The sequence below is a fragment of the Rhinoraja longicauda genome, chromosome 22 (assembly GCF_053455715.1).
Source record: "Rhinoraja longicauda isolate Sanriku21f chromosome 22, sRhiLon1.1, whole genome shotgun sequence".
Classification (NCBI taxonomy): domain Eukaryota; kingdom Metazoa; phylum Chordata; class Chondrichthyes; order Rajiformes; family Arhynchobatidae; genus Rhinoraja; species Rhinoraja longicauda.
Genome location: NC_135974.1, coordinates 35,855,970 through 35,878,597, shown reverse-complemented (window position 1 = coordinate 35,878,597; position 22,628 = coordinate 35,855,970). Strand labels below are relative to the sequence as shown.

At 45.6% G+C, this 22,628-nt stretch overlaps 1 protein-coding gene across 6 annotated transcripts in view; it reads right to left on the bottom strand.

The window, feature by feature from the left end:
• Window positions 1–22,628, bottom strand: part of LOC144604566 (tyrosine-protein kinase HCK-like) — an 83,177-nt gene that overhangs the window by 15,778 nt on the left and 44,771 nt on the right. For all 6 annotated transcript variants that reach the window (XM_078419143.1, XM_078419144.1, XM_078419148.1 and 3 more), the window contains exons 9-10: window positions 19,170–19,352; window positions 11,969–12,045 (exon numbers count right to left, since the gene is read on the bottom strand). In XM_078419143.1, the coding sequence (XP_078275269.1) occupies window positions 11,969–12,045; window positions 19,170–19,352 (260 nt within the window). The remainder of the gene's footprint in view (window positions 1–11,968; window positions 12,046–19,169; window positions 19,353–22,628) is intronic.

Here is a 22,628-nt window from a genome sequence, read left to right as displayed (position 1 = left end):
GTGGAGGTGGCAGAAGCCAGCATCACGTTTAAGAGGCTTTTAGAGAAGAACATGGATGTGCAGGGAATGGAGGGAGATGGATCAGCAGCAGCAGATGAGATTAGTTTAATTTGGCATTATGTTCATCACAGACATTGTGTTCCTGTGCTGTTCTATGTTCTAAGTTTTAGTTTAGAGATACAGTGCGGAAACAGGCCCTTTCGGCCCACCAGGTCCGCGCCGACAAGTGATCCCCGCACACTAATACTATCCTACGCACACACACACACACACACACACACACACACACACACACACACACACACACTGGGGACAATTTTTACATTTACCAAGCCAATTAACCTACAAACCATCTTTGGAGCGTGGGAGGAAACCGAAGATCTCAGAGAAAACCCACGCAGGTCACGGGGAGAACGTACAAACTCCGTACAGACAGCACCCGTAGTCGGGATTGAACCCGGGTCTCTGGCGGGTTCGCTGTAAGGCAGCAACTTTACCGCTGCGCCACCGTGCCACCCAGTAATCTGCCCTCACATAGTTGCATGTCAAATCTCACTGGATAATAACATAATTCACAGACGCATTACACTTTATGTACGCAAGCAGCCATTATTACCATTCCCTTTTTCTTACTCAGTTTTCAATTACTCATTAATTTCACTGTTTACCCTCTCATTTGTTTCTCTCCCCTTTCCAACTTTCTCTCGTTCTGCGGCTAATTCTGTTCTATTTTCACTTCCTCCTTTCCGCAATTTCCATTTCCCGGCCTCCAGTCAATCGACTTCACTTCACTCCCTGCCTATTCCTATAAAACGTTGGTGTTTTCATCTTTAATGTCTCATTCGCCTTCACTCTTTGCTGATCTCCCCTGCTCCCACCCAGTTCAAACGGTGGATAAGGACTTTACAGTAACGATGGGATCATAGTGCAAGGTGTGACAAATTAAAAATCCTTTCCTCATATTTCTCTTTCAGTGAGAACAGAGACACAAAGGTTGGAATGAGGAAATAATTTGTATTTCTCAAACAGCGTGTACTTTGCTTATCGTTAACGATGCAATTTACTTTAATCTACTGGAGGAAATCCTTTGAAGAGTTTTGCCGTCCAAATAATCCACAAAGCCATTTTGTACAAAAAGTACTTTCAAGGGCATGTGAAGTCAAGTGTGTTTAATTGTCATTTGTACCAAAACAGAACTATTAAATTCTTACTTGCTGTCGATTACAGGTCTGGATAAAGGGGAGGCCATTTAAAACTGAGGTGAGAAGAAACTTTTTCACCCAGAGAGTTGTGAATTTGTGGAATTCTCTGCCACAGAAGGCAGTGGAGGCCAATTCACTGGATGAATTTAGTGGAGAGTTAGATAGAGCTCTAGGGGCTAGCGGAATCAAGGGATATGGGGAGAAGGCAGGCACAGGTTACTGATTGTGGATGATCAGCCATGATCACAATGAATGGCGGTGCTGGCTCAAAGGGCCAAATGGCCGCCTCCTGCGCCTATTTTCTACGTTTCTATGGAAACATAGATGACGTAACAAACAATGTTTCATAAATTAAAAAAATGAGTGCACAATAAAACAGAAGCCCAAAGCCCTAGTGCAGCTGAGACAGGTTGTAGTTTGAAGTGTAGTTGGTGTTTACAGCATTCAACCAATGGCTGTAAACATGGATATGCCTTTTAATTTTTTTTCATGGAACATGCTTAGTTTTTCTCCCCCAACATAGAAAATTGAACTTGAAAGAGTAAAACACAAATCCCTCGGCCCAAAATGTCCGTGCCGAACGTCAAACTAATCTCCCCCAAGGGAGTAGGATAACATAGAACTGGTGTGAACCGGCGACCAATGGTCAGTGTGCACTTGATGGGCCGAAGGGCCTCTTTCCATGCTGTCCCTTCCAACCAATCAAACAGTAATCGGAGCACGGGATGTGTCTCTCTCCATCACTAAATCAGCCTATAACATTCGGCTAACTTAGTACAACCGAAAATTATACCCGTGAAATAGAGTTCCTAGTGACAAACAGCAGAGAAACAGGCCCTTCTGCCCAACTAATCCATGCAGACCAATATGCCCCAGCTTCTTCCAATTCCCATGTTTGGCCCATCACCCTTGAAAACCTTTCTATCCATGCACCTATCCAAATTCCTTTTAAATATTGTTATAATACCTACCTCATCTACCTCCTCTGGCAGCTCATTCCATAAATCCACCACCCAACTTGTATGTTTACAAGTTGCCCCTCAGGTTCCTTTTAAAAATCTTTCCCCTCTCACCTTAAACCTATGTCTAGTTCTTGCTTGAAGGCTATTCTATGATTTTTAATATGGTGGTGTAAATTAAAGATAGTCTTTGATAATATCATCCAACCTCATGCATCAAGAAACTGATACACCACATTATTTTGTCAATTCATATTCAACACTCTTACAACCCAATACTCTTATAACCAGAATAGTGAAAGGCCTAGATGGAGTGGATGGGGAGAGGACGTTTTCACACAAAGAGTGGTGAATCTGTGGAATTCTCTGCCACAGAAGGTAGTTGAGGCCGGTTCATTGGCTATATTTAAGAGGGAGTTAGATGTGGCCCTTGTGGCTAAAGGGATCAGGGGGTGTGGAGAGAAGGCAGGTACGGGATACTGAGTTGGATGATCAGCCATGATCATATTGAATGGCGGTGCAGGCTCGAAGGGCCGAATGGCCTACTCCTGCACCTGTTTTCTATGTTTTGTATGTTTCTATGTTTCCACTAGAGGGAGAGTCTGGGACCAGAGGGCACAGCCTCAAAATTAAAGGACGTTCCTTGAGGAAGGAAATGAGGAGGAATTTCTTTAGTCAGAGGGTGGTGAATCTGTGGAATTCTTTGCCACAAAAGGCTGTGGAGGCCAAGTCAGTGGATATTTTTCAGGCAGAGATAGATTAATAAGGGTGCCAGGGATTGTGGGGAAAAGGCAGGAGAATGGGGTTAGGAGAGAGAGAGAGAGCCATGGTTGAATGGTGGTTTAGACTTGATGGGCCTAATTCTGGCCTAATTCTGCTCCTATCAAGTGGTCATTATCAACAGGTCCGAACAGGTCCACGGATGATGCGGTCTCCCAGGTTCTACACACCGCTCTCTCTCATCTGGACAGCCAGGGGGGCTATGTGAGGATGCTGTTCATTGACTTTAGTTCAGCATTCAACACAATAGTCCCCAGCAGACTGGTTGAGAAGCTGCTGGAACTGGGGCTTAGCACCCCTCTGTGTGCCTGGGTCCTGGACTTTCTCACTGCCAGGCCCCAAGTGGTCAGGATGGGGGAACACACATCTAGCTCCCTCACCCTGAACATAGGATCCCCCCAGGGCTGCGTCCTTAGCCCCCTACTGTACTCCCTGTACACACATGACTGTGGGGCCAGGTTCAGCTCAAACTCCATCATCAAGTTTGCTGATGACACTGTGGTGGTGGGCCGGATCTCCAACAACGATGAGAAGGCCTACCGGGAGGAGGTGGCTGATCTGGCACTCTGGTGTCAGGACAATAGCCTCCTCTTGAATGTCACTAAAACAAAGGAGCTGATTGTGGACTTCAGAAGTGCTAAACATCCAAGGACGTACACGCCACTGGAGATAAATGGGTCTATTGTGGATAGGGTGAGCAGTTTTAAATACTTGGGAGTCCGCATCGCAGAGGATCTGACGTGGGCAACGCACATTGCCGCACTGGTGGGTAAGGCTAAGCAGCGCCTTTACCACCTTAGAGAACTGAGGAAATTCAGAGTGTCTCTGAGGATCCTTCATTGCTTCTACTCTGGGGCTGTAGAGAGCATCCTGTCCGGCAACATTACAGTCTGGTTTGGGAACAGCTCTACCCAGGACAGGATGGCCCTGCAGAGAGTAGTGCGTTCGGCAGAACGCACCATGGGAACTACACTTGTCCCCCTGCAGGACCTATACATCAGGAGGTGCAGATCCAGAGCAAGCAAGATCATGAGGGACCCCTGCCACCCCAGCAACGGACTGTTCCAGATGCTACGATCAGGCAAACGCCTCCGCTGTCACGCTGTGAAAACGGAGAGGATGAGACGGAGCTTCTTCCCACAGGCCATCAGGACTGTCAACTTTTATAACCCCAGAGACTAAATTTTTGTCGACACTAATAGTAACTTATTAACCTTATTTATATGCTGTAACTGTAATTCTTTTTTGTGCACAACCCGCAGGCATTGCCACTTTCATTTCACTGCACATCGTGTATGTGTATGTGACAAATAAATTTGACTTGACTTGACTTGACTTGAAGTGGTCATTATAAACATGCAAATCACATGGGTTATAACTGTGATAACAAAAGGAAAGTAAAACATCCAGAGCAGAAAAAAACATGTATAGATTTGATCGAACTGCTTAAGATGCATTGTTGAATGTCTTTCTGCAATCTAGCACGATTTTATAGATTAAAACTAAGCATATCTCTGCTTCCCTTTTGACTTTTCTTAAAAATAGCACATTTGAAAATAACTACATTTGGTTTACTGTTAAGTCAACTCAATCTTTACAGCAACTTCTCACGTTTCCACCCAAGCACCGCTAGCAATGCGGTACATGGTGAATGCCTCCAACACTGCAGCTCTCTTGTACACAATGTGAAACATCTCTAAACACACTAAAGAATCTGAATCGCTTTTATCAAACGGATTCTGTGAAAGTGACCAGGGCAGATGAATATTGCTTAAAAAACCCTAAAATTGATTCTTATTGACCAAGATCAACTACAAAGATATCTTGCACTGAACGTTATTCCCTCTATCTGTACACAGTGGAACAGCTTGATTGAACACAAGAACACAAGAAAATAGGAGCAGGAGTAGGCCAACCGGCCCCTTGAGCCCGCTCCGCCATTTAATACGATCATGGCTGATCCTAACCCAACCCCCTTCCCACTATTGCCCTTCTTCCCACCCAAAAGAACCGTGTGATCTCCTGGGAGAGGCGAAAAACCGGATAAAAACCCAGGCCAATTTGGGAAAAAAATCCGGGAAATTCCTCTCCGACCCCAAGCTAGGCGATCGAAACTTGTCCAGGAGATTACTCAGGTCTTACTATACTAACGATGTATAGATGCAATGATGTATAGTCTTTCCGCTAACTGGATAGCACGCCACATAAAAGCTTTTCACTGTACCTCAGCACATGTGGCAATAAGCCAAACGAAAACTAAACTAAACCACCTAAAATAGGCAAACAGCATTTAGTTACATATTTAGACAATAGACAATAGGTGCAGGAGTAGGCCATTTGGCCCTTTGAGCCAGCACCGCCATTCACCGTGATCATGGCTGATCATCCACAATCAGTACCCCGTTCCTGCCTTCTCCCCATACCCCCTGACTCCGCTATCATTAAGAGCTCTATCCAACTCTCTCTTGAAAGCATCCAGAGAATTGGCCTCCACTGCCTTCTGAGGCAGAGAATTCCACAGCCTCACAACTCTGAGTGAAAATTTATTTTCTTTTAATTTTGGACAGGAAAGGTTCAGAGGGAAATGGGCCAAATGTGGGCAGGTGGGACTAGCGTAGATGGGGGATCTTGGTCGACATGGGCAAGTTGGATTGAAGGGACTGTTTCTGTGCTGTATGACTTTGACCATAATATTTTTGAACAACGCGTTCTTTTATTCTTGGCCTAAAGTTTCCAGGTTATCCCCAAAGAATTATAGAGTGAGTCTTACTAGGCTGGAGTCTGATCAGAAACACAGACCGATTAGTTGTGGCATCTTCAGCTGGTCTTATACTTCCCTCATGGATATGCGGGGAATGGAGGGAGTACTCCTCACAGGAGATTCACTCCATATCATGCTCAGCACAGACATTGTGGGCCGAAGGGCATGCTCCTGAGCTTCACTGTTCTATGTACTTTAGGGTTGCCAACTGTCCCGTATTAGCCGGGACATCCCGTATTTTGGGCTAAGTTGGTTTGTCCCATACGGGACCGCCCTTGCCCCATATTAGGCCCACGGGCCGCTGTAGGCCGGGACAGTGTAGGCTAACGGAGTGTGTTTGCCTGACGGAGGTTGCGTAGCAACCCGCCTCCCGTCCACGCCGACCATCGATCGCCCATTCACACTAGATCTATGTTCTCCCACTTTCACATCCACCCCCTACACACTAAGGGGCAATTTACAGGGGGGCAAATTAACCAACAAACCTGCAAACCTTTAGATGTGGAAGGAAACCAGAGCACCCGGAGGAAACCCACACGGTCACAGGGAGAACGTGCAAACTCCACACAGACAGCACCTGAGATCGGGATTGAACCCGGGCCTCTGGCACTGTGAGGCAGCAGCTCTACCCGCTGCACCACTGTGCCACCATAGTTATGTCTCTGTGCAATAAACTGAATTAACTTTTGATGATTTACTTAACATTTAATAGTGTTTTAGATGCCTTAGAGATATTAATAAATTATAAACATGCTGCAGCTTTGACTGTAGTCAGATCTCCCCTGGTTTTGCGTCTGTCAATGTCTGTTAGGATTGTTCCTGTCCAGATGACTAAATATCTACACTGAGATAACAAACAGGATCTGGTCCAATCATGTGTAGTTGTAGCCTGGCCCTGCAATTTTGTCTCTCTCGGTTGCTTGGGTAAGAAGTTGACAGATATGACGGAACATGATGTGGTGTTTGAAGAACTGACAGTGACTTCTTGGTAATCACAAGCCCAGCCCAAGAATATTCTTCAAATTAGAAATGAAGGTAATTGAGTAAAACTGATGAAATCTGGAGTATTGCGTGCAGTTGGGGTGGCCCTATGGCTGGGAGGATGCGCAACCTTTGAAGAGGGCGCAGAAGAGATCTCACAGACCGCTGCCTGGATTGTGGAGTATTAACCACAAGGGGATCTCGGACAAACTTCAACTGTTTTCTCGAGAACACCAGAGGTTGAGGGGACACCCAATAAAAGTGCATAAAACGCTGAGGGGCATAGATAGGGTAGACAGTCAGAACCTTCACCCCCTTGGCTGGAAATATCGTGCAGACAAGATAAATAATTAGAAAAGCAAATTAAGTATTAGACAATAGACAATAGGTGCAGGAGTAGCCCATTCAGCCCTTCGAGCCAGCACCACCATTCAATGTGATCATGGCTGATCATTCTCAATCAGTACCCCGTTCCTGCCTTCTCCCCGTACCCCCTGACTCCGCTATCCATAAGAGCTCTATCTAGCTTTCTCTTGAATGCATTCAGAGAATTGGCCTCCACTGCCTTCTGAGGCAGAGATTTCCACAGATTTACAACTCTCTGACAAAACGTTTTTCCTCATCTGCGTTCTAAATGGCCTACCCCTTATTCTTAAACTGTGGCCCCTGGTTCTGGACTCCTCCAACATTGGGAACATGTATCCTGCCTCTAACGTGTCCAGCCCCTTAATAATCTTATACGTTTCGAGTGTTATTAACTTTGAATGCAAAGGGCAGGGGGTACAAAGGTAAGGAAGTTTTGCTACAATAGTTCTACGTGCAGGTGAGGCCGCAGATAGTGTGGTGGGAGCTGTATATAGTTCTACTCTCTTTATTTAAGCAGGAGGGTGTTCAACGGTTTACTAGAATGATGTGTTATAGAAAATGATTGCCTAAAGAGGAAAGCATGAACCAGTTGGGCTGAAGGGCCTATTTCCGTGCTGTATGACTGACTATCAGCAAGTTGGGTCTTATATCCATTGAAATTCAGAAAATGGGATGTGATTTTGTTGAAGCATTAATCACCAAGAGGTTCTGACAGTAGATGCTAAGAAAATGTTTGATCTTTTTGGTGGTCAAATGGGGGAAGTTCTAAAACCAAGGGCATAGTTTCAGAATAAGGAAGTTGTCCATTTAAAATGGGGGTGAATTCCCGGAATGGCGGGACTGTGCTATGTTGAAAGACTGGAGCGACTAGACTTGTATACGCTGGAACTTAGAAGGATGAGAGGGGATCTTATCGAAACGTATAAGATTATTAAGGGGTTGGACATGTTAGAGGCAGGAAACATGTTCCCAATGTTGGGGGAGTCCAGAACCAGGGGCCACAGTTTAAGAATAAGGGGTAGGCCATTTAGAACAGAGTTGAGGAAAAACTTTTTCAGTCAGAGAGTTGTGAATCTGTGGAATTCTCTGCCTCAGAAGGCAGTGGAGGTCAATTCTCTGAATGCATTCAAGAGAGAGCTAGATAGAGCTCTTAAGGATAGCGGAGTCAGGGGGTATGGGGAGAAGGCAGGAACGGGATACTGATTGAGAATGATCAGCCATGATCACATTGAATGGCGGTGCTGGCTCGAATGGCTTCCTCCTGCACCTATTGTGTATTGAAAATGTTTGATCTTTTTGATGGGCAAATGGGGGGAGCTCTAAAACCAAGGGCATAGTTTCAGAATAAGGAAGTTATCCATTTAAAATGGGGGTGAACAGTAACTTCTTAAGAAGGCCATGTGCCTTTGGAATTCTCTAAGCCAGGCAGCAATGAGGGCAATTATTGAATTGATTCAATGCCCAGCATGACATTCAACACACAGGAATGCCAGAGGCAGCAGAGAGTGGCAGACTCAGCCTGGTCCATCATGGGTACTGCCCTCCCCACCACCGAAAGCATCTACACCGGGCGCTGCCTCAAGAAGGCGGCATTTATCATCGTGGATCCTCTCCTCACTGCTACCGTTGGGCAGGAGGTGCAGAAGCCCGAAGTCCCACACCAGTTCTGGAACAGCTAATCCCCTGCAACCATTAGGTTCTTGAACCAACCCGCTCAACCTCAGCAATGGAACACTACGGACCACGTCTTGCTCTACCGATGGTGGAGCGGGAGCACGTGGCCGCTGGCTGGGTGATCTCATGTGGGGCGCGGGGCGGTGATGTCACCTTGTCCCGTATTTGGGAGTGAGGAAGTTGGCAACGAACGAATTATGGACAAAGACCTGGAGCCACCTCACCACCTCCGATCTCTATCCCTTATATTCTAACACTTGCAAGTTTGGTTAAATTGAACCAATAAAACTTCCGCAGCATTTAGTTTCTTGCAACAAAGATTTGAACTGATACAGCACCAGGTTTACCAGGAGAGGTAAACGTCACCCAAAGGCATAATGATTGTCACAACTCACAATGACTGCAGTAGATTTCACAGCAAGGCGTATAGGATTGGCAATGAATTAAGTCCAGCATATGGAGCAATTAAAAAAGAAATTCTAATTGCTATAAAATTCAAGAACAGCCACATGGTGTTGCGTTATTGACAGGATCGCTGTCTGCTGGTGGCTAATTCTCTGCACCCATTGAGACCATTAGCAAATAAAATTGTAGTTGCTGGTTAATATGTGTAAATAAGCACAAACAACAGCTCCCCGCGGAGGTGTTTATAAGCAGGGATTTTGCACATAGTGGCAAAGCTTTCAACGTGTGTGAATTTCCCAGCCCAGCAGTGGCCCGAAGAAATGATTGTGTGAGTCCCGAGTGTGGAGATTGGTTCTCAGTGACACATATAACATATAACATATAACAACTACAGCATGGAAACAGGCCTGTCCGGCCCTACCAGTCCACGCCGACCATTCTCCCTGACCTAGTCTCATCTACCTGCACTCAGACCATAACCCTCCAATCCCCTCCTATCCATATACCTATCCAATTTACTCTTAAATAATAAAATCGAGCCAGCCTCCACCACTTCCACCGGAAGCCCATTCCATACAGCCACAACCCTCTGAGTAAAGAAGTTCCCCCTCATGTTACCCCTAAACCTTTGTCCCTCAATTCTGAAGCTATGTCCCCTTGTTGGAATCTTCCCCACTCTCAAAGGGAAAAGCCTACCCACGTCAACTCTGTCCGTCCCTCTCAAAATTTTAAAAACCTCTATCAAGTCCCCCCTCAACCTTCTACGCTCCAAAGAATAAAGACCCAACCTGTTCAACCTCTCTCTGTAGCCTAAGTGCTGAAACCCAGGCAACATTCTAGTAAATCTCCTCTGTACCCTCTCCATTTTGTCGACATCCTTCCTATAATTTGGCGACCAGAACTGCACACCATACTCCAGATTTGGCCTCACCAATGCCCTGTACAATTTCAACATTACATCCCAACTTCTATACTCGATGCTCTGATTTATAAAGGCAAGCATACCAAACGCCTTCTTCACCACCCTATCCACATGAGATTCCACCTTCAGGGAACAATGCACAGTTATTCCCAGATCCCTCTGTTCCACTGCATTCCTCAATTCCCTACCATTTACCCTGTACGTCCTATTTTGATTTGTCCTACACGTTATTGTCACATGTACCTTGGTACAGTCAACCGCTTAGTTTTGCAGACAACCTGGTTAAATTGTACAGCAGAACCTCACCTAGCCTGCACACACCAGTCGGAATGTTCTGGAGCCGACAAAGTTACAAAAGTTATTGTCTCCACATTGAGTGCAATATCACAGGGGCCAATTAACCTAAAAAGCTGAGATGTGGGAGGAAACCGGAGCGCCCGGAGGAAACCCATCTGGTCACAGAGAGAACGTGCAAACTCCACACAGGCAGCACCCGAGGTCAGGATTGAACCCAGCTCTCTGGTGCTGTGAGGCAGCGGCTCAACCAGCTTCACCTTGACACAACTGGAAAATGTCAACGGTGGTGCAGAGGTGGTCCGTAGAGTTCCATTGCCGAGGGTTCCTATCTACTGCCTGCCCCCACATGTGGCCTCCCCCCCCCACACCCCCTCCCAACCCCCAACCCGCCGGTTCCCTCTTTGATCTCGATGGTGCCCCTTTGAGATCAAGGGGCTCCCTTTGTTCTCAATGGCGGCGGCCATTGGTGGAGCGGGAGCACATGGCCGCTGGCTGGCTGAGGTCGCGTGGGGCGGTGACGTCACCCTTTGTCCCGTATTTGGGAGGTGAGGAAGTTGGCAACCCTAGACGTACAAAACTGTGAGGAGAATGGTCAGGGTGAACGCGTGGAGTCTTTTACCCAGAGTAAAGGAATCGACAACTAGAGAACATAAGTTTAAGGTGGGAGGGAAAAGATTCAATAGGAACATGAGGAGTAACATTTTGTAATCAGAGGGTGGTGGGTGAATGGAATGAGCTGCAAGAAAAAGTAGTTACGGCAGGTACTATAACAGCATGTACTATAACAGCATTTAAAAGATATTTGGATAGGTTCATGGATTGGAAAGTTTTAGAATACTAGATCAAGTGGACCCGTAAGGCCCAAACCTCTCCTGCATTGATGTAGCTCCCTCTCCTCACCCTCCCCCCTCCCCTCCCCCCCACTCCTTCCCCACTCCTTCCCCCTCATATCCTCCTCCCCCCTCCCTCCACCCCCTCCCTAAGAAATAGATTTAACTGTAAAAAATATAACACCAATTTCAATGAAACTTCTTCCATTAGCACCAAAGGGACGACGGTGAGTAAGGTGGGCCTAAAATTGTCGCGCTATCGTGTAGCATTTTGGCTGTAGTTCAGAAACAAACAAACGAACAAACGAGAGTTTTAGTGTATAGATAGATGGGTCAAATGTGGGCAGGCGGGGACTGGCGTAGATGGGGGTTTTTAATCAGCATGGACAAGTTGGGCAATGGGCCTATTTCTGTGCCTTCTGACTCTGACTGTGGATAGCCATAAATTAAAAAAAATAATCTCTCGGTTTCTCAAGGGTAAAGATATGAACAAATTGCAGTTTTAAGATAACTATATTTTTGAACCGCATGGCAGGCTGTTCAACGACTCCGATCCAACCGGCAATTTTGAGGACGTTTTAATTTAAGCAATGCACCAAATATCTTTTCAGCGATTTTAAGTCAAAAATATTCCATTGCAAATTTGTACTAACTTCATGGGACAGAATTACAGATGCGTGCTTGTCAGTAAAATGCGTACAATTATACCCGCTTCATTGAGGGGAAAAAAGGCCCAGATATACATTTTTAATTATTGAGTTATTTTCTGTGTGATCTGCTTGGTCACTTACCTGTGCGGAAAAATCTATCAGTTTGGGCAACTGCAGCAAGTTCCCTTCGTCACTCTTCAAGAAATCTAATAAACTTCCTGCAGGAGACAGAGGGGGAGGGGGGGATTAGCACTTGTGTGTCATTAAGTGACGCTTTATTAATATTATTAGCCCAAGTCACAAGTACAGAAAAAAGACACACAGGGTGCTGGTGTAGCTCAGCACATCCAGTCTGAAGAATGGTCCCCGACTCGAAACGCCACCTGCCCATGTTCTCCAGAGATGTGTGGGAAGGAACTGCAGGTGCTGGTTTAAACCGAGACAGATACAAAATGCTGGAGTAACTCAGCGGGACAGGCAGCTTCTCTGGAGAAAAGTAATAGGTGACATTTTGGGTCAAGACCTTTCTTCAGACACATCTTCTTGGTATGTCCAGAGACACTGCCTGACCCACTGAGTTACTCTGGCACTTTATGTCTTCTTTAGTGAACCAGCATTTGCGGTTCCTTTTTCTACAGAATGTTCTGGGTATTTGATCTTGCATCTGTTTGCACCCACCTTCCCCTTGCAACTCCATGGCCACAGTAATACCACCCCTTCACTGGCTGGCTACAAAGAAAGGAAATTGGTCGGGTTAGATATTCGGCTACACTAAAGAGCTCTGTCCTGTCACACAGTTTTTAAAAAAACTGCCCAGAGAAAAAATATCCAATTTAACTTTAGTGTTCAGAATTTTAAAAATGTTATGAACACCGAAACAAAGTGCAGACCGCAGTGTGGAGGAAGCTTATTCAATGTTATTGAGCTTTTCTCTCTGGTTAGCTGACCAAGACTGACATCCTAGGCTCCCCCCTGCATCTGCTGCTGTTTGAGGAGATATCTCGGGTCAGGTGGCTTCCTGCAGCTGGTGGAAAGAGGTAGTTGGTACATCATCTGAGCGATATGCAAAATAATCTCAACGTCCACAACCCCTTTCAATGCAATGCAACGCTCTAAACAAATGCTGAGCTGTACTCCTCTTTAGTTTCTGCCCCCGGTCACAAGGATTTCAATGTAAGATCAAGTTGACGCGAGGAATTAATTTAAGCATGGACAGCACAGTAGCGTAGAACTGCTGCCTCACACCACCAGACGCACAGGTTTATAGACAATAGGTCTACAAATAATGTATAAATAATGGTGCTTAATGTCACTATTCCTAGAACCTGCATCCCTAGGGCCACCTATTCCGGATTTGGAACAATTGTTTCTAAAGCTACAGTTGAAAGTTCTGAATTTTTTCATGCATCAGGTCTCATCAGGCCTAGTGAGCCAGAAGTAGCACAATCTTTTTCCTTAAACACAAAGTGCTGGAGGAGCACAGCGGGTCAGACAGCATCAGTGGAGAGAATGGACAGGCAACGTTTAGGGTTGGGATCTTTCTTCAGCCTGAAGAAGAGTCCTGACCCAAAAGGTTGTCTGTCTGACCATTGTACTGTTCATACAATGACAATAAAGGCATATTATTATTATTATTATTATTAGGATCTGATGCCAATTTGGATTTCCGATACACGTTTTACCTGACTTAAATGAGATTTTTCCAAATTTCCTTTAAAAACACCACTGCAAATGTCAATATTTCAAAAATATGCTTCAAATTATTAGCTGAGTGATCAAGATATTACGTGTTGGAAGGAACTGCAGATGTTGGTTTAAACCGAAGAGAGGCACAAAATGTTGGAGTAACTCAGCGGATCAGACAGCACCTCTGGAGAAAAGGAATAGAAGACGTTTTGAGAGATATGACAAAAATCTTAAAAAAATACCAGTTCTCATGCAGGAATTATTTTATTTTATTTTTTTCCATGAACGTAGACACAAAATGCTGGAGTAACTCAGCGGGTCAGGCAGCATCTCGGGAGAGAAGGAATGGGTGATGTTTCGGGTCGAGACCCTTCTTCAGACCCGAAACGTCACCCATTCCTTCTCCCCCGAGATGCTGCCTGACCCGCTGAGTTACGCCAGCATTTTGTGTCTACCTTCCATTTAAACCAGCATCTGCAGTTTTTTTCCTAAACAGTCAGTTTTTTCCCCACTATTGATAAAGTGCAGCTAAAAGGCAATTGTTTTGTAAACATTTTCTGTTGCAATCTGCGAAAAGTTTCACTATCTGCAGAATCAGCTGTTGTGGTTTAATGGACTGGAGAAGCTAAGTTAGAAGTGAGCGCGGATGCTGCATTGGTGACTGACCACAGGAACTTGCATCCACCCCCACACTACACGTGACTACAGGCTTGTGTACTTACGATAACATCCATGTCTTCATGGAGAGTCTGGTGTAGAGATGGCTGTCTGCCTCTGCGATACCATCATGAAAATGCCTCCCTTCAGCATTAGGAATGACTAACATTTTTACCAATGGCACATTGGCTCAGCGGTAAAGCTGCTGCCTCACAGCGCCAGAGACCCGGGTCCCATCCTGACCGCGGGTGCTGTCTGTACGGAGTTTGCACGTTCTCCCCGTGACCTGTGTGGGTTTTCTCCGGGCGCTCCGGTTTCCTCCCACATTCCAAAGACGTGCAGGTTTGTAAGTTAATTGGCTTCTGTAAAATTGTAAATTGACCCTAGATGTGTGTGTAGGATAGTTCTAGTGCGCGGGGATCGCTGGACGGCACAGACTCGGTGGGCAGAAGGTCCTGTTACCGCGCTGTATCTCTAAGTTAAACTAAAATAGGACAGATGTGTGGAGCCCATTCCCAGAACATATGGCGGAAAATGTATTATTTGATTCAGTACTCTGGGACAAATCCCATTCTGACCCGTGTTTCTTTAGAAAATACATGCCATTCCGCTCTTCCAATCCATGTCAGCTGAAAACTAAGTTACAATCCACCACTCTCCATAATCTACTAAACTGTACAAGATAAGACACAGAGTGCGGGAGTAACTCAGCAGGTCAGGCAGCATCTGTGGAGAACATGGATAGGTGACATTTCGGATCAGGACCCATCTACAAACTTGAAGTCTGAAGTTCTTCAGTCTGAAGAAGGGTCTCAACTTGAAACGTCACCTATCCATGTTCTCCAGAGATGCTGCCTGACCCGCTGAGTTACTCCAGCACTTTGTTCGTAAACTAGCATCTGCAGTTCCTTATATCTTCATCTAAGTTAGATGAAGGCACTGGTGAGGCCGCACTTAGAGTACGGTGCATTTCGATACACACAACAATAATAAACCAAAAACTATAAAGGGATGGTACTTTCAGGAAGGTAGATTTCAGGCACAGTTGAGATACACACAACAATAATAAACCATTTACATTTACCAAGCCGATTAACCTTTAAACCTGCACGTCTTTGGAGTGTGGGAGAAAACTGAAGATCTCGGAGAAAACCCATACAGGTCACGGTTGGAACATACAGGCTCCATACAGACAGCGCCTGTAGCCGGGATCGAACCCGGGTTTCGGGTCGAGACCCTTCTTCAGAGTCTCCAGTCAGAAGAAGGGTCTCGACCCGAAACGTCACCTATTCTTTTTCTCCAGACATGCTGTCCGACCCGCTGAGTTACTCCAGCCTTTTGTGTTAATACGATCCTATGTTCGTTTACCTTTTGAGCAAAATCAGCCACTCGACTTAATTCACTGATGCGTGTTGGGGAGAAGATTGGAATGAGGTTGGGTGGAGAGTGGCTTTAGTTCAGGTGTCGGGACGGTATACTGACGCATCTCAAAAGTTAAAGGTCATCATTATATTGCCAGCAAGGTGACGCATATATTAATTAAAGGCGTGTCCACCTCCTTTTGTCTCTGCATGAATAAAGCACTGGTGAGGTACTAACATGATGAATGACATGGGTTTAAAAAAAGGAAATCATTTTATTCCTAGCCCCTCCACCAGGATGTCCAGTAACGTGAGTGGCTTACAAATTTACGCAAATATTTCCTTTCAAGATTCACCAACCTACGGCAGGAAGTGTTCGGCAGAAAGGGGAACTATATACAAATGTATTTAAGGGAATACCTGTAATCGGTCTCGGGATCTTTAGGGAAATATACCTGGCACGCACCGTTGGAACATAAGGGTGTGGCATGACACAGGATGGAGATGCTGCCTCAGAGTGAGGCACTCCTGGGTCAAATCAGCACTTGGCACATTGCCCCCGACAGGTGTGGACTTACGACAGGTACACACCTACGCCCACAGAGAATATTGAGGAACACAAAATCACCAGGGGAATACACAGGGTGTCTTTTTGCTTATTATTGTTTGTTTAATGTGTGTGCGTGCGCATATACACACACATACACACACACACATATACACACATATATACACACACACATATATAATATATATACACACACATATACACACACACATACACACACATATACACACACATACACACACATATACACATATATACACACACACACACACACACACACACACACACACACACACATATACAAACATATATACACACACACACACACATATAACATATATACGCACATATACACACATATATACACACACACATACACACACATATACACACACATACACACACATATACACACATATACACACACACATATATATAATATACACACACACACACACACACACATATACACACACACATACACACATATACACACATATATACACACACACACATATATTATATACACACACATACACACACATATATACACACACATATATATTATATAGATACACACATATACACACATATATACACACACACACAAAACACACATATATACACACACACACATATATTATATATACACACACACATACACACACATATACACACACACATATATATTATATATACACGCACACATACATTACCATTCTGAACATTTTTTGCTCGTTTATCATATTGTGTACAGTGCAATATATTCACATTCTGTTGTGCTGCTGCAAGTAAGAATGTCACATCTGGGACATTTGACAATTAAACACTCTTGACTTGAATACATGGAGTTTTTTAAAAACTCAGGATAGGGGAATGAAGAAACAGAGGACAGAGGACGAGAGAGAGGGGAGGGGAGAGAGAGAGAGAGAGAGAGAAAAAAAAGATTTAATAGAAACGTGAGGGGCAACATTTTCACTCAGAGGGTGGTAGGTTTATGGAACGAGCTGCCAGACGAGGTAGTTGATATGGGTGCTATAACAGCATTTACAAGACATTTGGATAAGAAGATGTACAGGAAGATTTAGAGGGATATGAGCAAATGGGGATAAATGGGACCAGTGTAGATGGGGCATTTTGGTCGACATGGACTAGTTGGGCTGAAGGGCCAGTTTCCGTGCTGTGTGACTATCTCCATATCGTCTGCCCTCGATTCTCTATTCTATATATTTAAAAAATTGCACTGCACAATGTATGCAAATGAGAAGTCATGAGTTAATTCAGAGGCGAGTATAACTCTGACATTAATTTTGCTTTTGGACTTTAAATAGTCCCTGTTGAAAAATCAGTACAGATTACTGCCTTGTACAGACAACGACAAGGCAAGAACCGCTGAGAGTTTTGACTTGAATGGTTTGCCAATGGTCTTTTTTTGGAACCACAGTTGATAAGCAGGTGCAGCTTCTATCTTTAATATTGAGAACAATAATGAGACCATCACGGGACTCTAAATAGGGCAATACCTTCCTGGGACACACTGCTATTGTAGTATTCCACACAGATTGCTCCTGTGACATAGATTTATATTCCGTTGATAAGACGATAAACTGTGAGTTTTAGAATTTAGAGATACAGTGTGGAAACAGGCCCTTCGGCCCACAGAGTCCACGCCGACCAGCGATCCCCAGGTACACTAGCAATATCCTACACACTGGGGACAATTTGGAATTTTTTACTGAAGCCAGTTAATCTACAAACCTGTCCGCTTTTGGACTGTGGGAGGAAACCGGAACACCCGGAGAAAATTCAGTGTCAATAGACAATAGGTGCAGGAGTAGGCCATTCGGCCCTTCGAGCCAGCACCGCCATTCAATGTGATCATGGCTGATCATTCTCAATCAGTACCCCGTTCCTGCCTTCTCCCCATACCCCCTGACTCCGCTATCCTTAAGAGCTCTATCTAGCTCTCTCTTGAATGCATTCAGAGAATTGGCCTCCACTGCCTTCTGAGGCAGAGAATTCCACAGATTTACAACTCTCTGACTGAAAAGGTTTTTCCTCATCTCCGTTCTAAATGGCCTAATTCTTAAACTGTGGCCCCTGGTTCTGGACTCCCCCAACATTGGGAACATGTTTCCTGCCTCTAACGTGTCCAACCCCTTAATAATCTTATATGTTTCGATAAGACCCCCTCTCATCCTTCTAAATTCCAGTGTATACAAACCTAGTCGCTCCAGTCTTTCAACATATGACAGTCCCGCCATTCCGGGAATTAACCTAGAAAACCTACGCTGCACGCCCTCAATAGCAAGAATATCCTTCCTCAAATTTGGAGACCAAAACTGCACACAGTACTCCAGGTCCTGCCCCCTCCCCTGACATCAGTCTGAAGAAGGGTCTCAACCCGAAATGTCACCCATTCCTTCTCTCCCGAGATGGTGCCTGACCCGCTGAGTTACTCCAGCATTTTGTGTCCACCTTCGATGTAAACCAGCGTCTGCAGTTCTTTCTTACAGACAATAACATGAAGTGGGCGAGGCAAATATAGGCAGATGGAGAGGGAATGGAGGAATGTGGATTACGTGCAGGCAGATGAGTTTGTTTTAGCATCATATATACGGCACAAACATTGTGGGCCGAAGGGCCTGTTCATGTGATGGGCCGGTCAGGTTAGAGATGCAGCATGAAACAGGCCCGTCTGCCCACAGAGTCTACATTGACCATCAATCACCTGTTTGTACTAGTTCCACGTTATCCGGCTTTTACATCCACTCCCAGCACACCTGGGACAGTTTTACAGAGGGCCAATCAACCGACAAACACCACCTGTGTGGTAGGAAACTGGAGCACCCGGAGAAAACCCACGCGTTCACAGGGGGAACGTGCAAACTCCACGCAGACAGACAGACCGACAGCACCAGAGGTCGGGATGGAACCCTGGTCTCTGGCGCCGCGAGGCAGCGGCTCTGCCACTGCCCCACTCTCGTCTGTTCCAATTGCCGAATCTCCGAGACGTCACAAAAGGTGAGGAGGGAAGTAAAGTTTGTGTAAACGCAGGCAGCCACTCTACCTTTGGCCATGAACTCGGTGATGATGTATATGGGCTCCTCCTTGGTTACCACAGCGTTGAGCCGCACCAGCTTGTCGTGTTGTAGAGACTTCATCAGATTGGCCTCCATCAGGAAAGCCTCCACTGACATCGTCCCTGGCTTCATTGTCTTCACTGCCACTTTGGTGTGGTTTTTGAATGTAGCTGAAATAAAGAGGTTTACACTCTTATAATTAGTCTCTGAAATTTCCTAAAGTCTCTTAAATAGGGCGTTCACGGTGGTGCAGCGGTAGAGTTGCTGCCTTACAGCGAATGCAGCGCCGGAGATCCGGGTTCTATCCTGACTTGTCTATATGGAGTTTGTACGTTCTCCCCGTGACCTGCGTGGGTTTTCTCCGAGATCTTCGGTTTCCTCCCACACTCCAAAGACGTACAGGTATGTAGGTTAATTGGCTTGGTAAATGTAAAAATTGTCCCTAGTGTATGTAGGATAGTGTTAATGTGCGGGGATCGCTGGGCGGCGCGGACCCGGTGGGCCGAAGGGCCTGTTTCCATGATGTATCTCTAAACTAAATTTCATCTTTTAAAAATATTATGACTACTAATTGATTAATTGGTGAATTAAAAACATCACTCCACATGGGTAGGTTCAGCAGTTCCTATTTAAGCTACAATTTTGCTTTTACCTGTTGTGTAGTTTCATTTATTATCGGTGTGTGTATCGAGGTACAGTGAAAAGCTTTTACGTTGCATGCTGTGCAGACTGTGAAAAGACTGCACATGATTACAATCGAGCTGTCCACAGCACACAGATACAGGATAAAGGAATAATGTTTAGTGCGAGATAAAGTCCAGTAAAGACTGATTAAAGATAGTCCGAGGGTCTTAATGAGGTAGATGGGAGGTCAGGGCTGCTCGCTAGTTGTTGATAGGATGGTTCAGTTGCCTGATAACAGCCGGGAAGAAACTGTCCCTGAATCTGAAGGTGTGCGTTTTCACACTTCTGTACCTCTTGCCTGATGGGAGAGGGGAGAAGAGGGAGTGGCCGGGGTGAGACAGGTCCTTGATTATGCTGCTGGCCATGCCGAGGTAGCGTGAAGTGTAGATGGGGTCGATGGGAGGTAGCAGGAACAAAACTGCAGGTGCTGGCTAAAATCGAAGGTAGGACACAAAATGCTGGAGTAACTCAGCGGGTCAGGCAGCATCCCTGGAGAGAAGGAATGGGTGACGTTTCGGGTCGAGAACCTTCTTTAGACTGATGTCAGGGGAGGTCCTCTGAAGAAGGGTCTCGACCTGAAACGTCATCCATTCCTTCTCTCTTGAGATGCTGCCTGACTCGATGGAGGGGAGGTTGGTTTGTGTACTGGCAATGACACAAGCCTTGCTTTACAGAGTCAGAGAGCTACACACACTGGAGACAGGCTCGTCAGCCCACCCAATTTTTAATGCCTGAATCTGGTGGATTATTTCTGCACCTCTGCACGTTTATGTAGACAGGCAGAGTGATGCTTTTATTTGGACTTCTCACACCATCTGAGGCACTCACACCCCACCGGTCTGAGGAATTCACAATGCTAGTTCAGCACTGCTCTCTGGTTGTGGTAGGATGGTTCAGTTGCCTGATAACAGCTGGGGAGAAACTGTCCCCGAATCTGGAGGTGTGCGTTTTCACACTTCTATACCTGTTGCCTGATGGGACAGGGGAGAAGAGGGAGTGACTGGGGTGAGACTGGTCCTCGATTGTGCTGCTGGCCTTGCCGAGGCAGCGTGAGGTGTGGATGGAGTAGATGGAAGGGAGGTTGGTTTGTGTGACGGTCTGGGTTTTGTCCATATTTTTACATATTTTACAAATCGTGACAGGAAATATTTCAAAATGACGATGGAGAATGACATTTTAAAGAGAATCATTTAAGTGTATTGGGTTGGTGCAATCCAACTTCAGAAACCTTCAATGGAAAACCTGTTCTGCCTGCACAGAGCAGGCTGGCAATGTAAATGTTTGCTTTACTCTGATGACATGGTTCAGTTAGAAAGACAAATACAGGTAATAATCAGTTTAAAAACATGCCCAGAAGTCAGCAGATTGTGATTCTCAAACAGAAAAGATAGAATGGAGACACAGTGAAATGCTAGATGCTGGAATCTTGAGCAAAACACAAGGTGCTGGAAGAACTCAGAGACCTGCCACTCCTCTCTAAACCTTCCCGATTCATATATCTGTCCAAATATCTTTTAAACATTCAAAAGCACACAAAGTACAGGAGTATCTCAGCGGGTCAGGAGGCATCTCTGGAGAGCATGGATCGGTGACAGGCTCAGACAGCTACATGGATAGAACAGGTTTAGTGGGATATGGGCCAAACACGGTCAGGTGGGACTAGTGTAGACGGGGCATGTTAGCCAGTGTGGGCAAGTTGGGCTGAAGATTCTATGACTCTCTGACTGGGGAAGCAAACCAATGCTAGCATTTATTTTGAGAGGACTTGTATACAAAAACAGGGATGTAATGCTGAGGCTCTATAAGGCGCTGGTCAGGTCGCATTTGGAATATTGCGAGCAATTCTGGGCCCCATATCCAAGGAAGGATGTGCTGGCTCTGGAGAGGGTCCAGAGGAGGTTTACAAGAACAATCCCAGGAATGAGTGGGTTAACATATGATGAGCGTTTGTCGGCACTGGGCCTGTACTCACTGGAGTTTAGAAGAATGAAGGGGGACCTCATTGAAACATGGATAGAGAGGATGTGGAGAGGATGTTTCCACTAGTGGGAGAATCTAGGACTAGAGGACACAGCCTCAGAATTAAAGGACGTTCTTTTAGGAAGGAGATGAGGAGGAATTTCTTTAGTTAGAGGGTGGTGAATCTGTGGAATTCTTTGCGTCAGACGGCTGTGGAGGCCACAAGTCAGTGGATATATTTAAGACAGAGATAGATAGATTCTTGATTAGTACGGGTGTCAGAGGTAATGGGGAGAAGGCAGGAGAATGGGGTTAGGAGGGAGAGATAGATCAGCCATGGGTGACGTTTCGGGTCGAGAAGAGTCTCGACCCGAAACGTCACCCATTCTTCAGAAGGCAGTGGAGGCCAATTCTCTGAATGCATTCAAGTGAGAGCTAGATAGAGCTCTTAAGGATAGCGGAGTCAGGGGGTATGGGGAGAAGGCAGGAACGGGGTATTGATTGAGAATGATCAGCCATGATCACATTGAATGGAGGTGCTGGCTCGAAGGGCCGAATGGCCTCCTTCTGCACCTATTGTCTATTGTCTATTGTCTCCAGAGAGGCTGCCTGAGTCCCGCTGAGTTACTCCAGCTTTTTGGGTCTATCTTCGGTTTAAACAAGCATCTGCAGTTCCTTCTTACATAGATCAGCCGTGATTGAATGGCAGAGGAGACTTGATGGGCCGAATGGCCTAATTCCTATCCTATCACTTATGACCTGGCGATACCCAATGGTGCCACTCAACACTAGTCCCAAGTTCA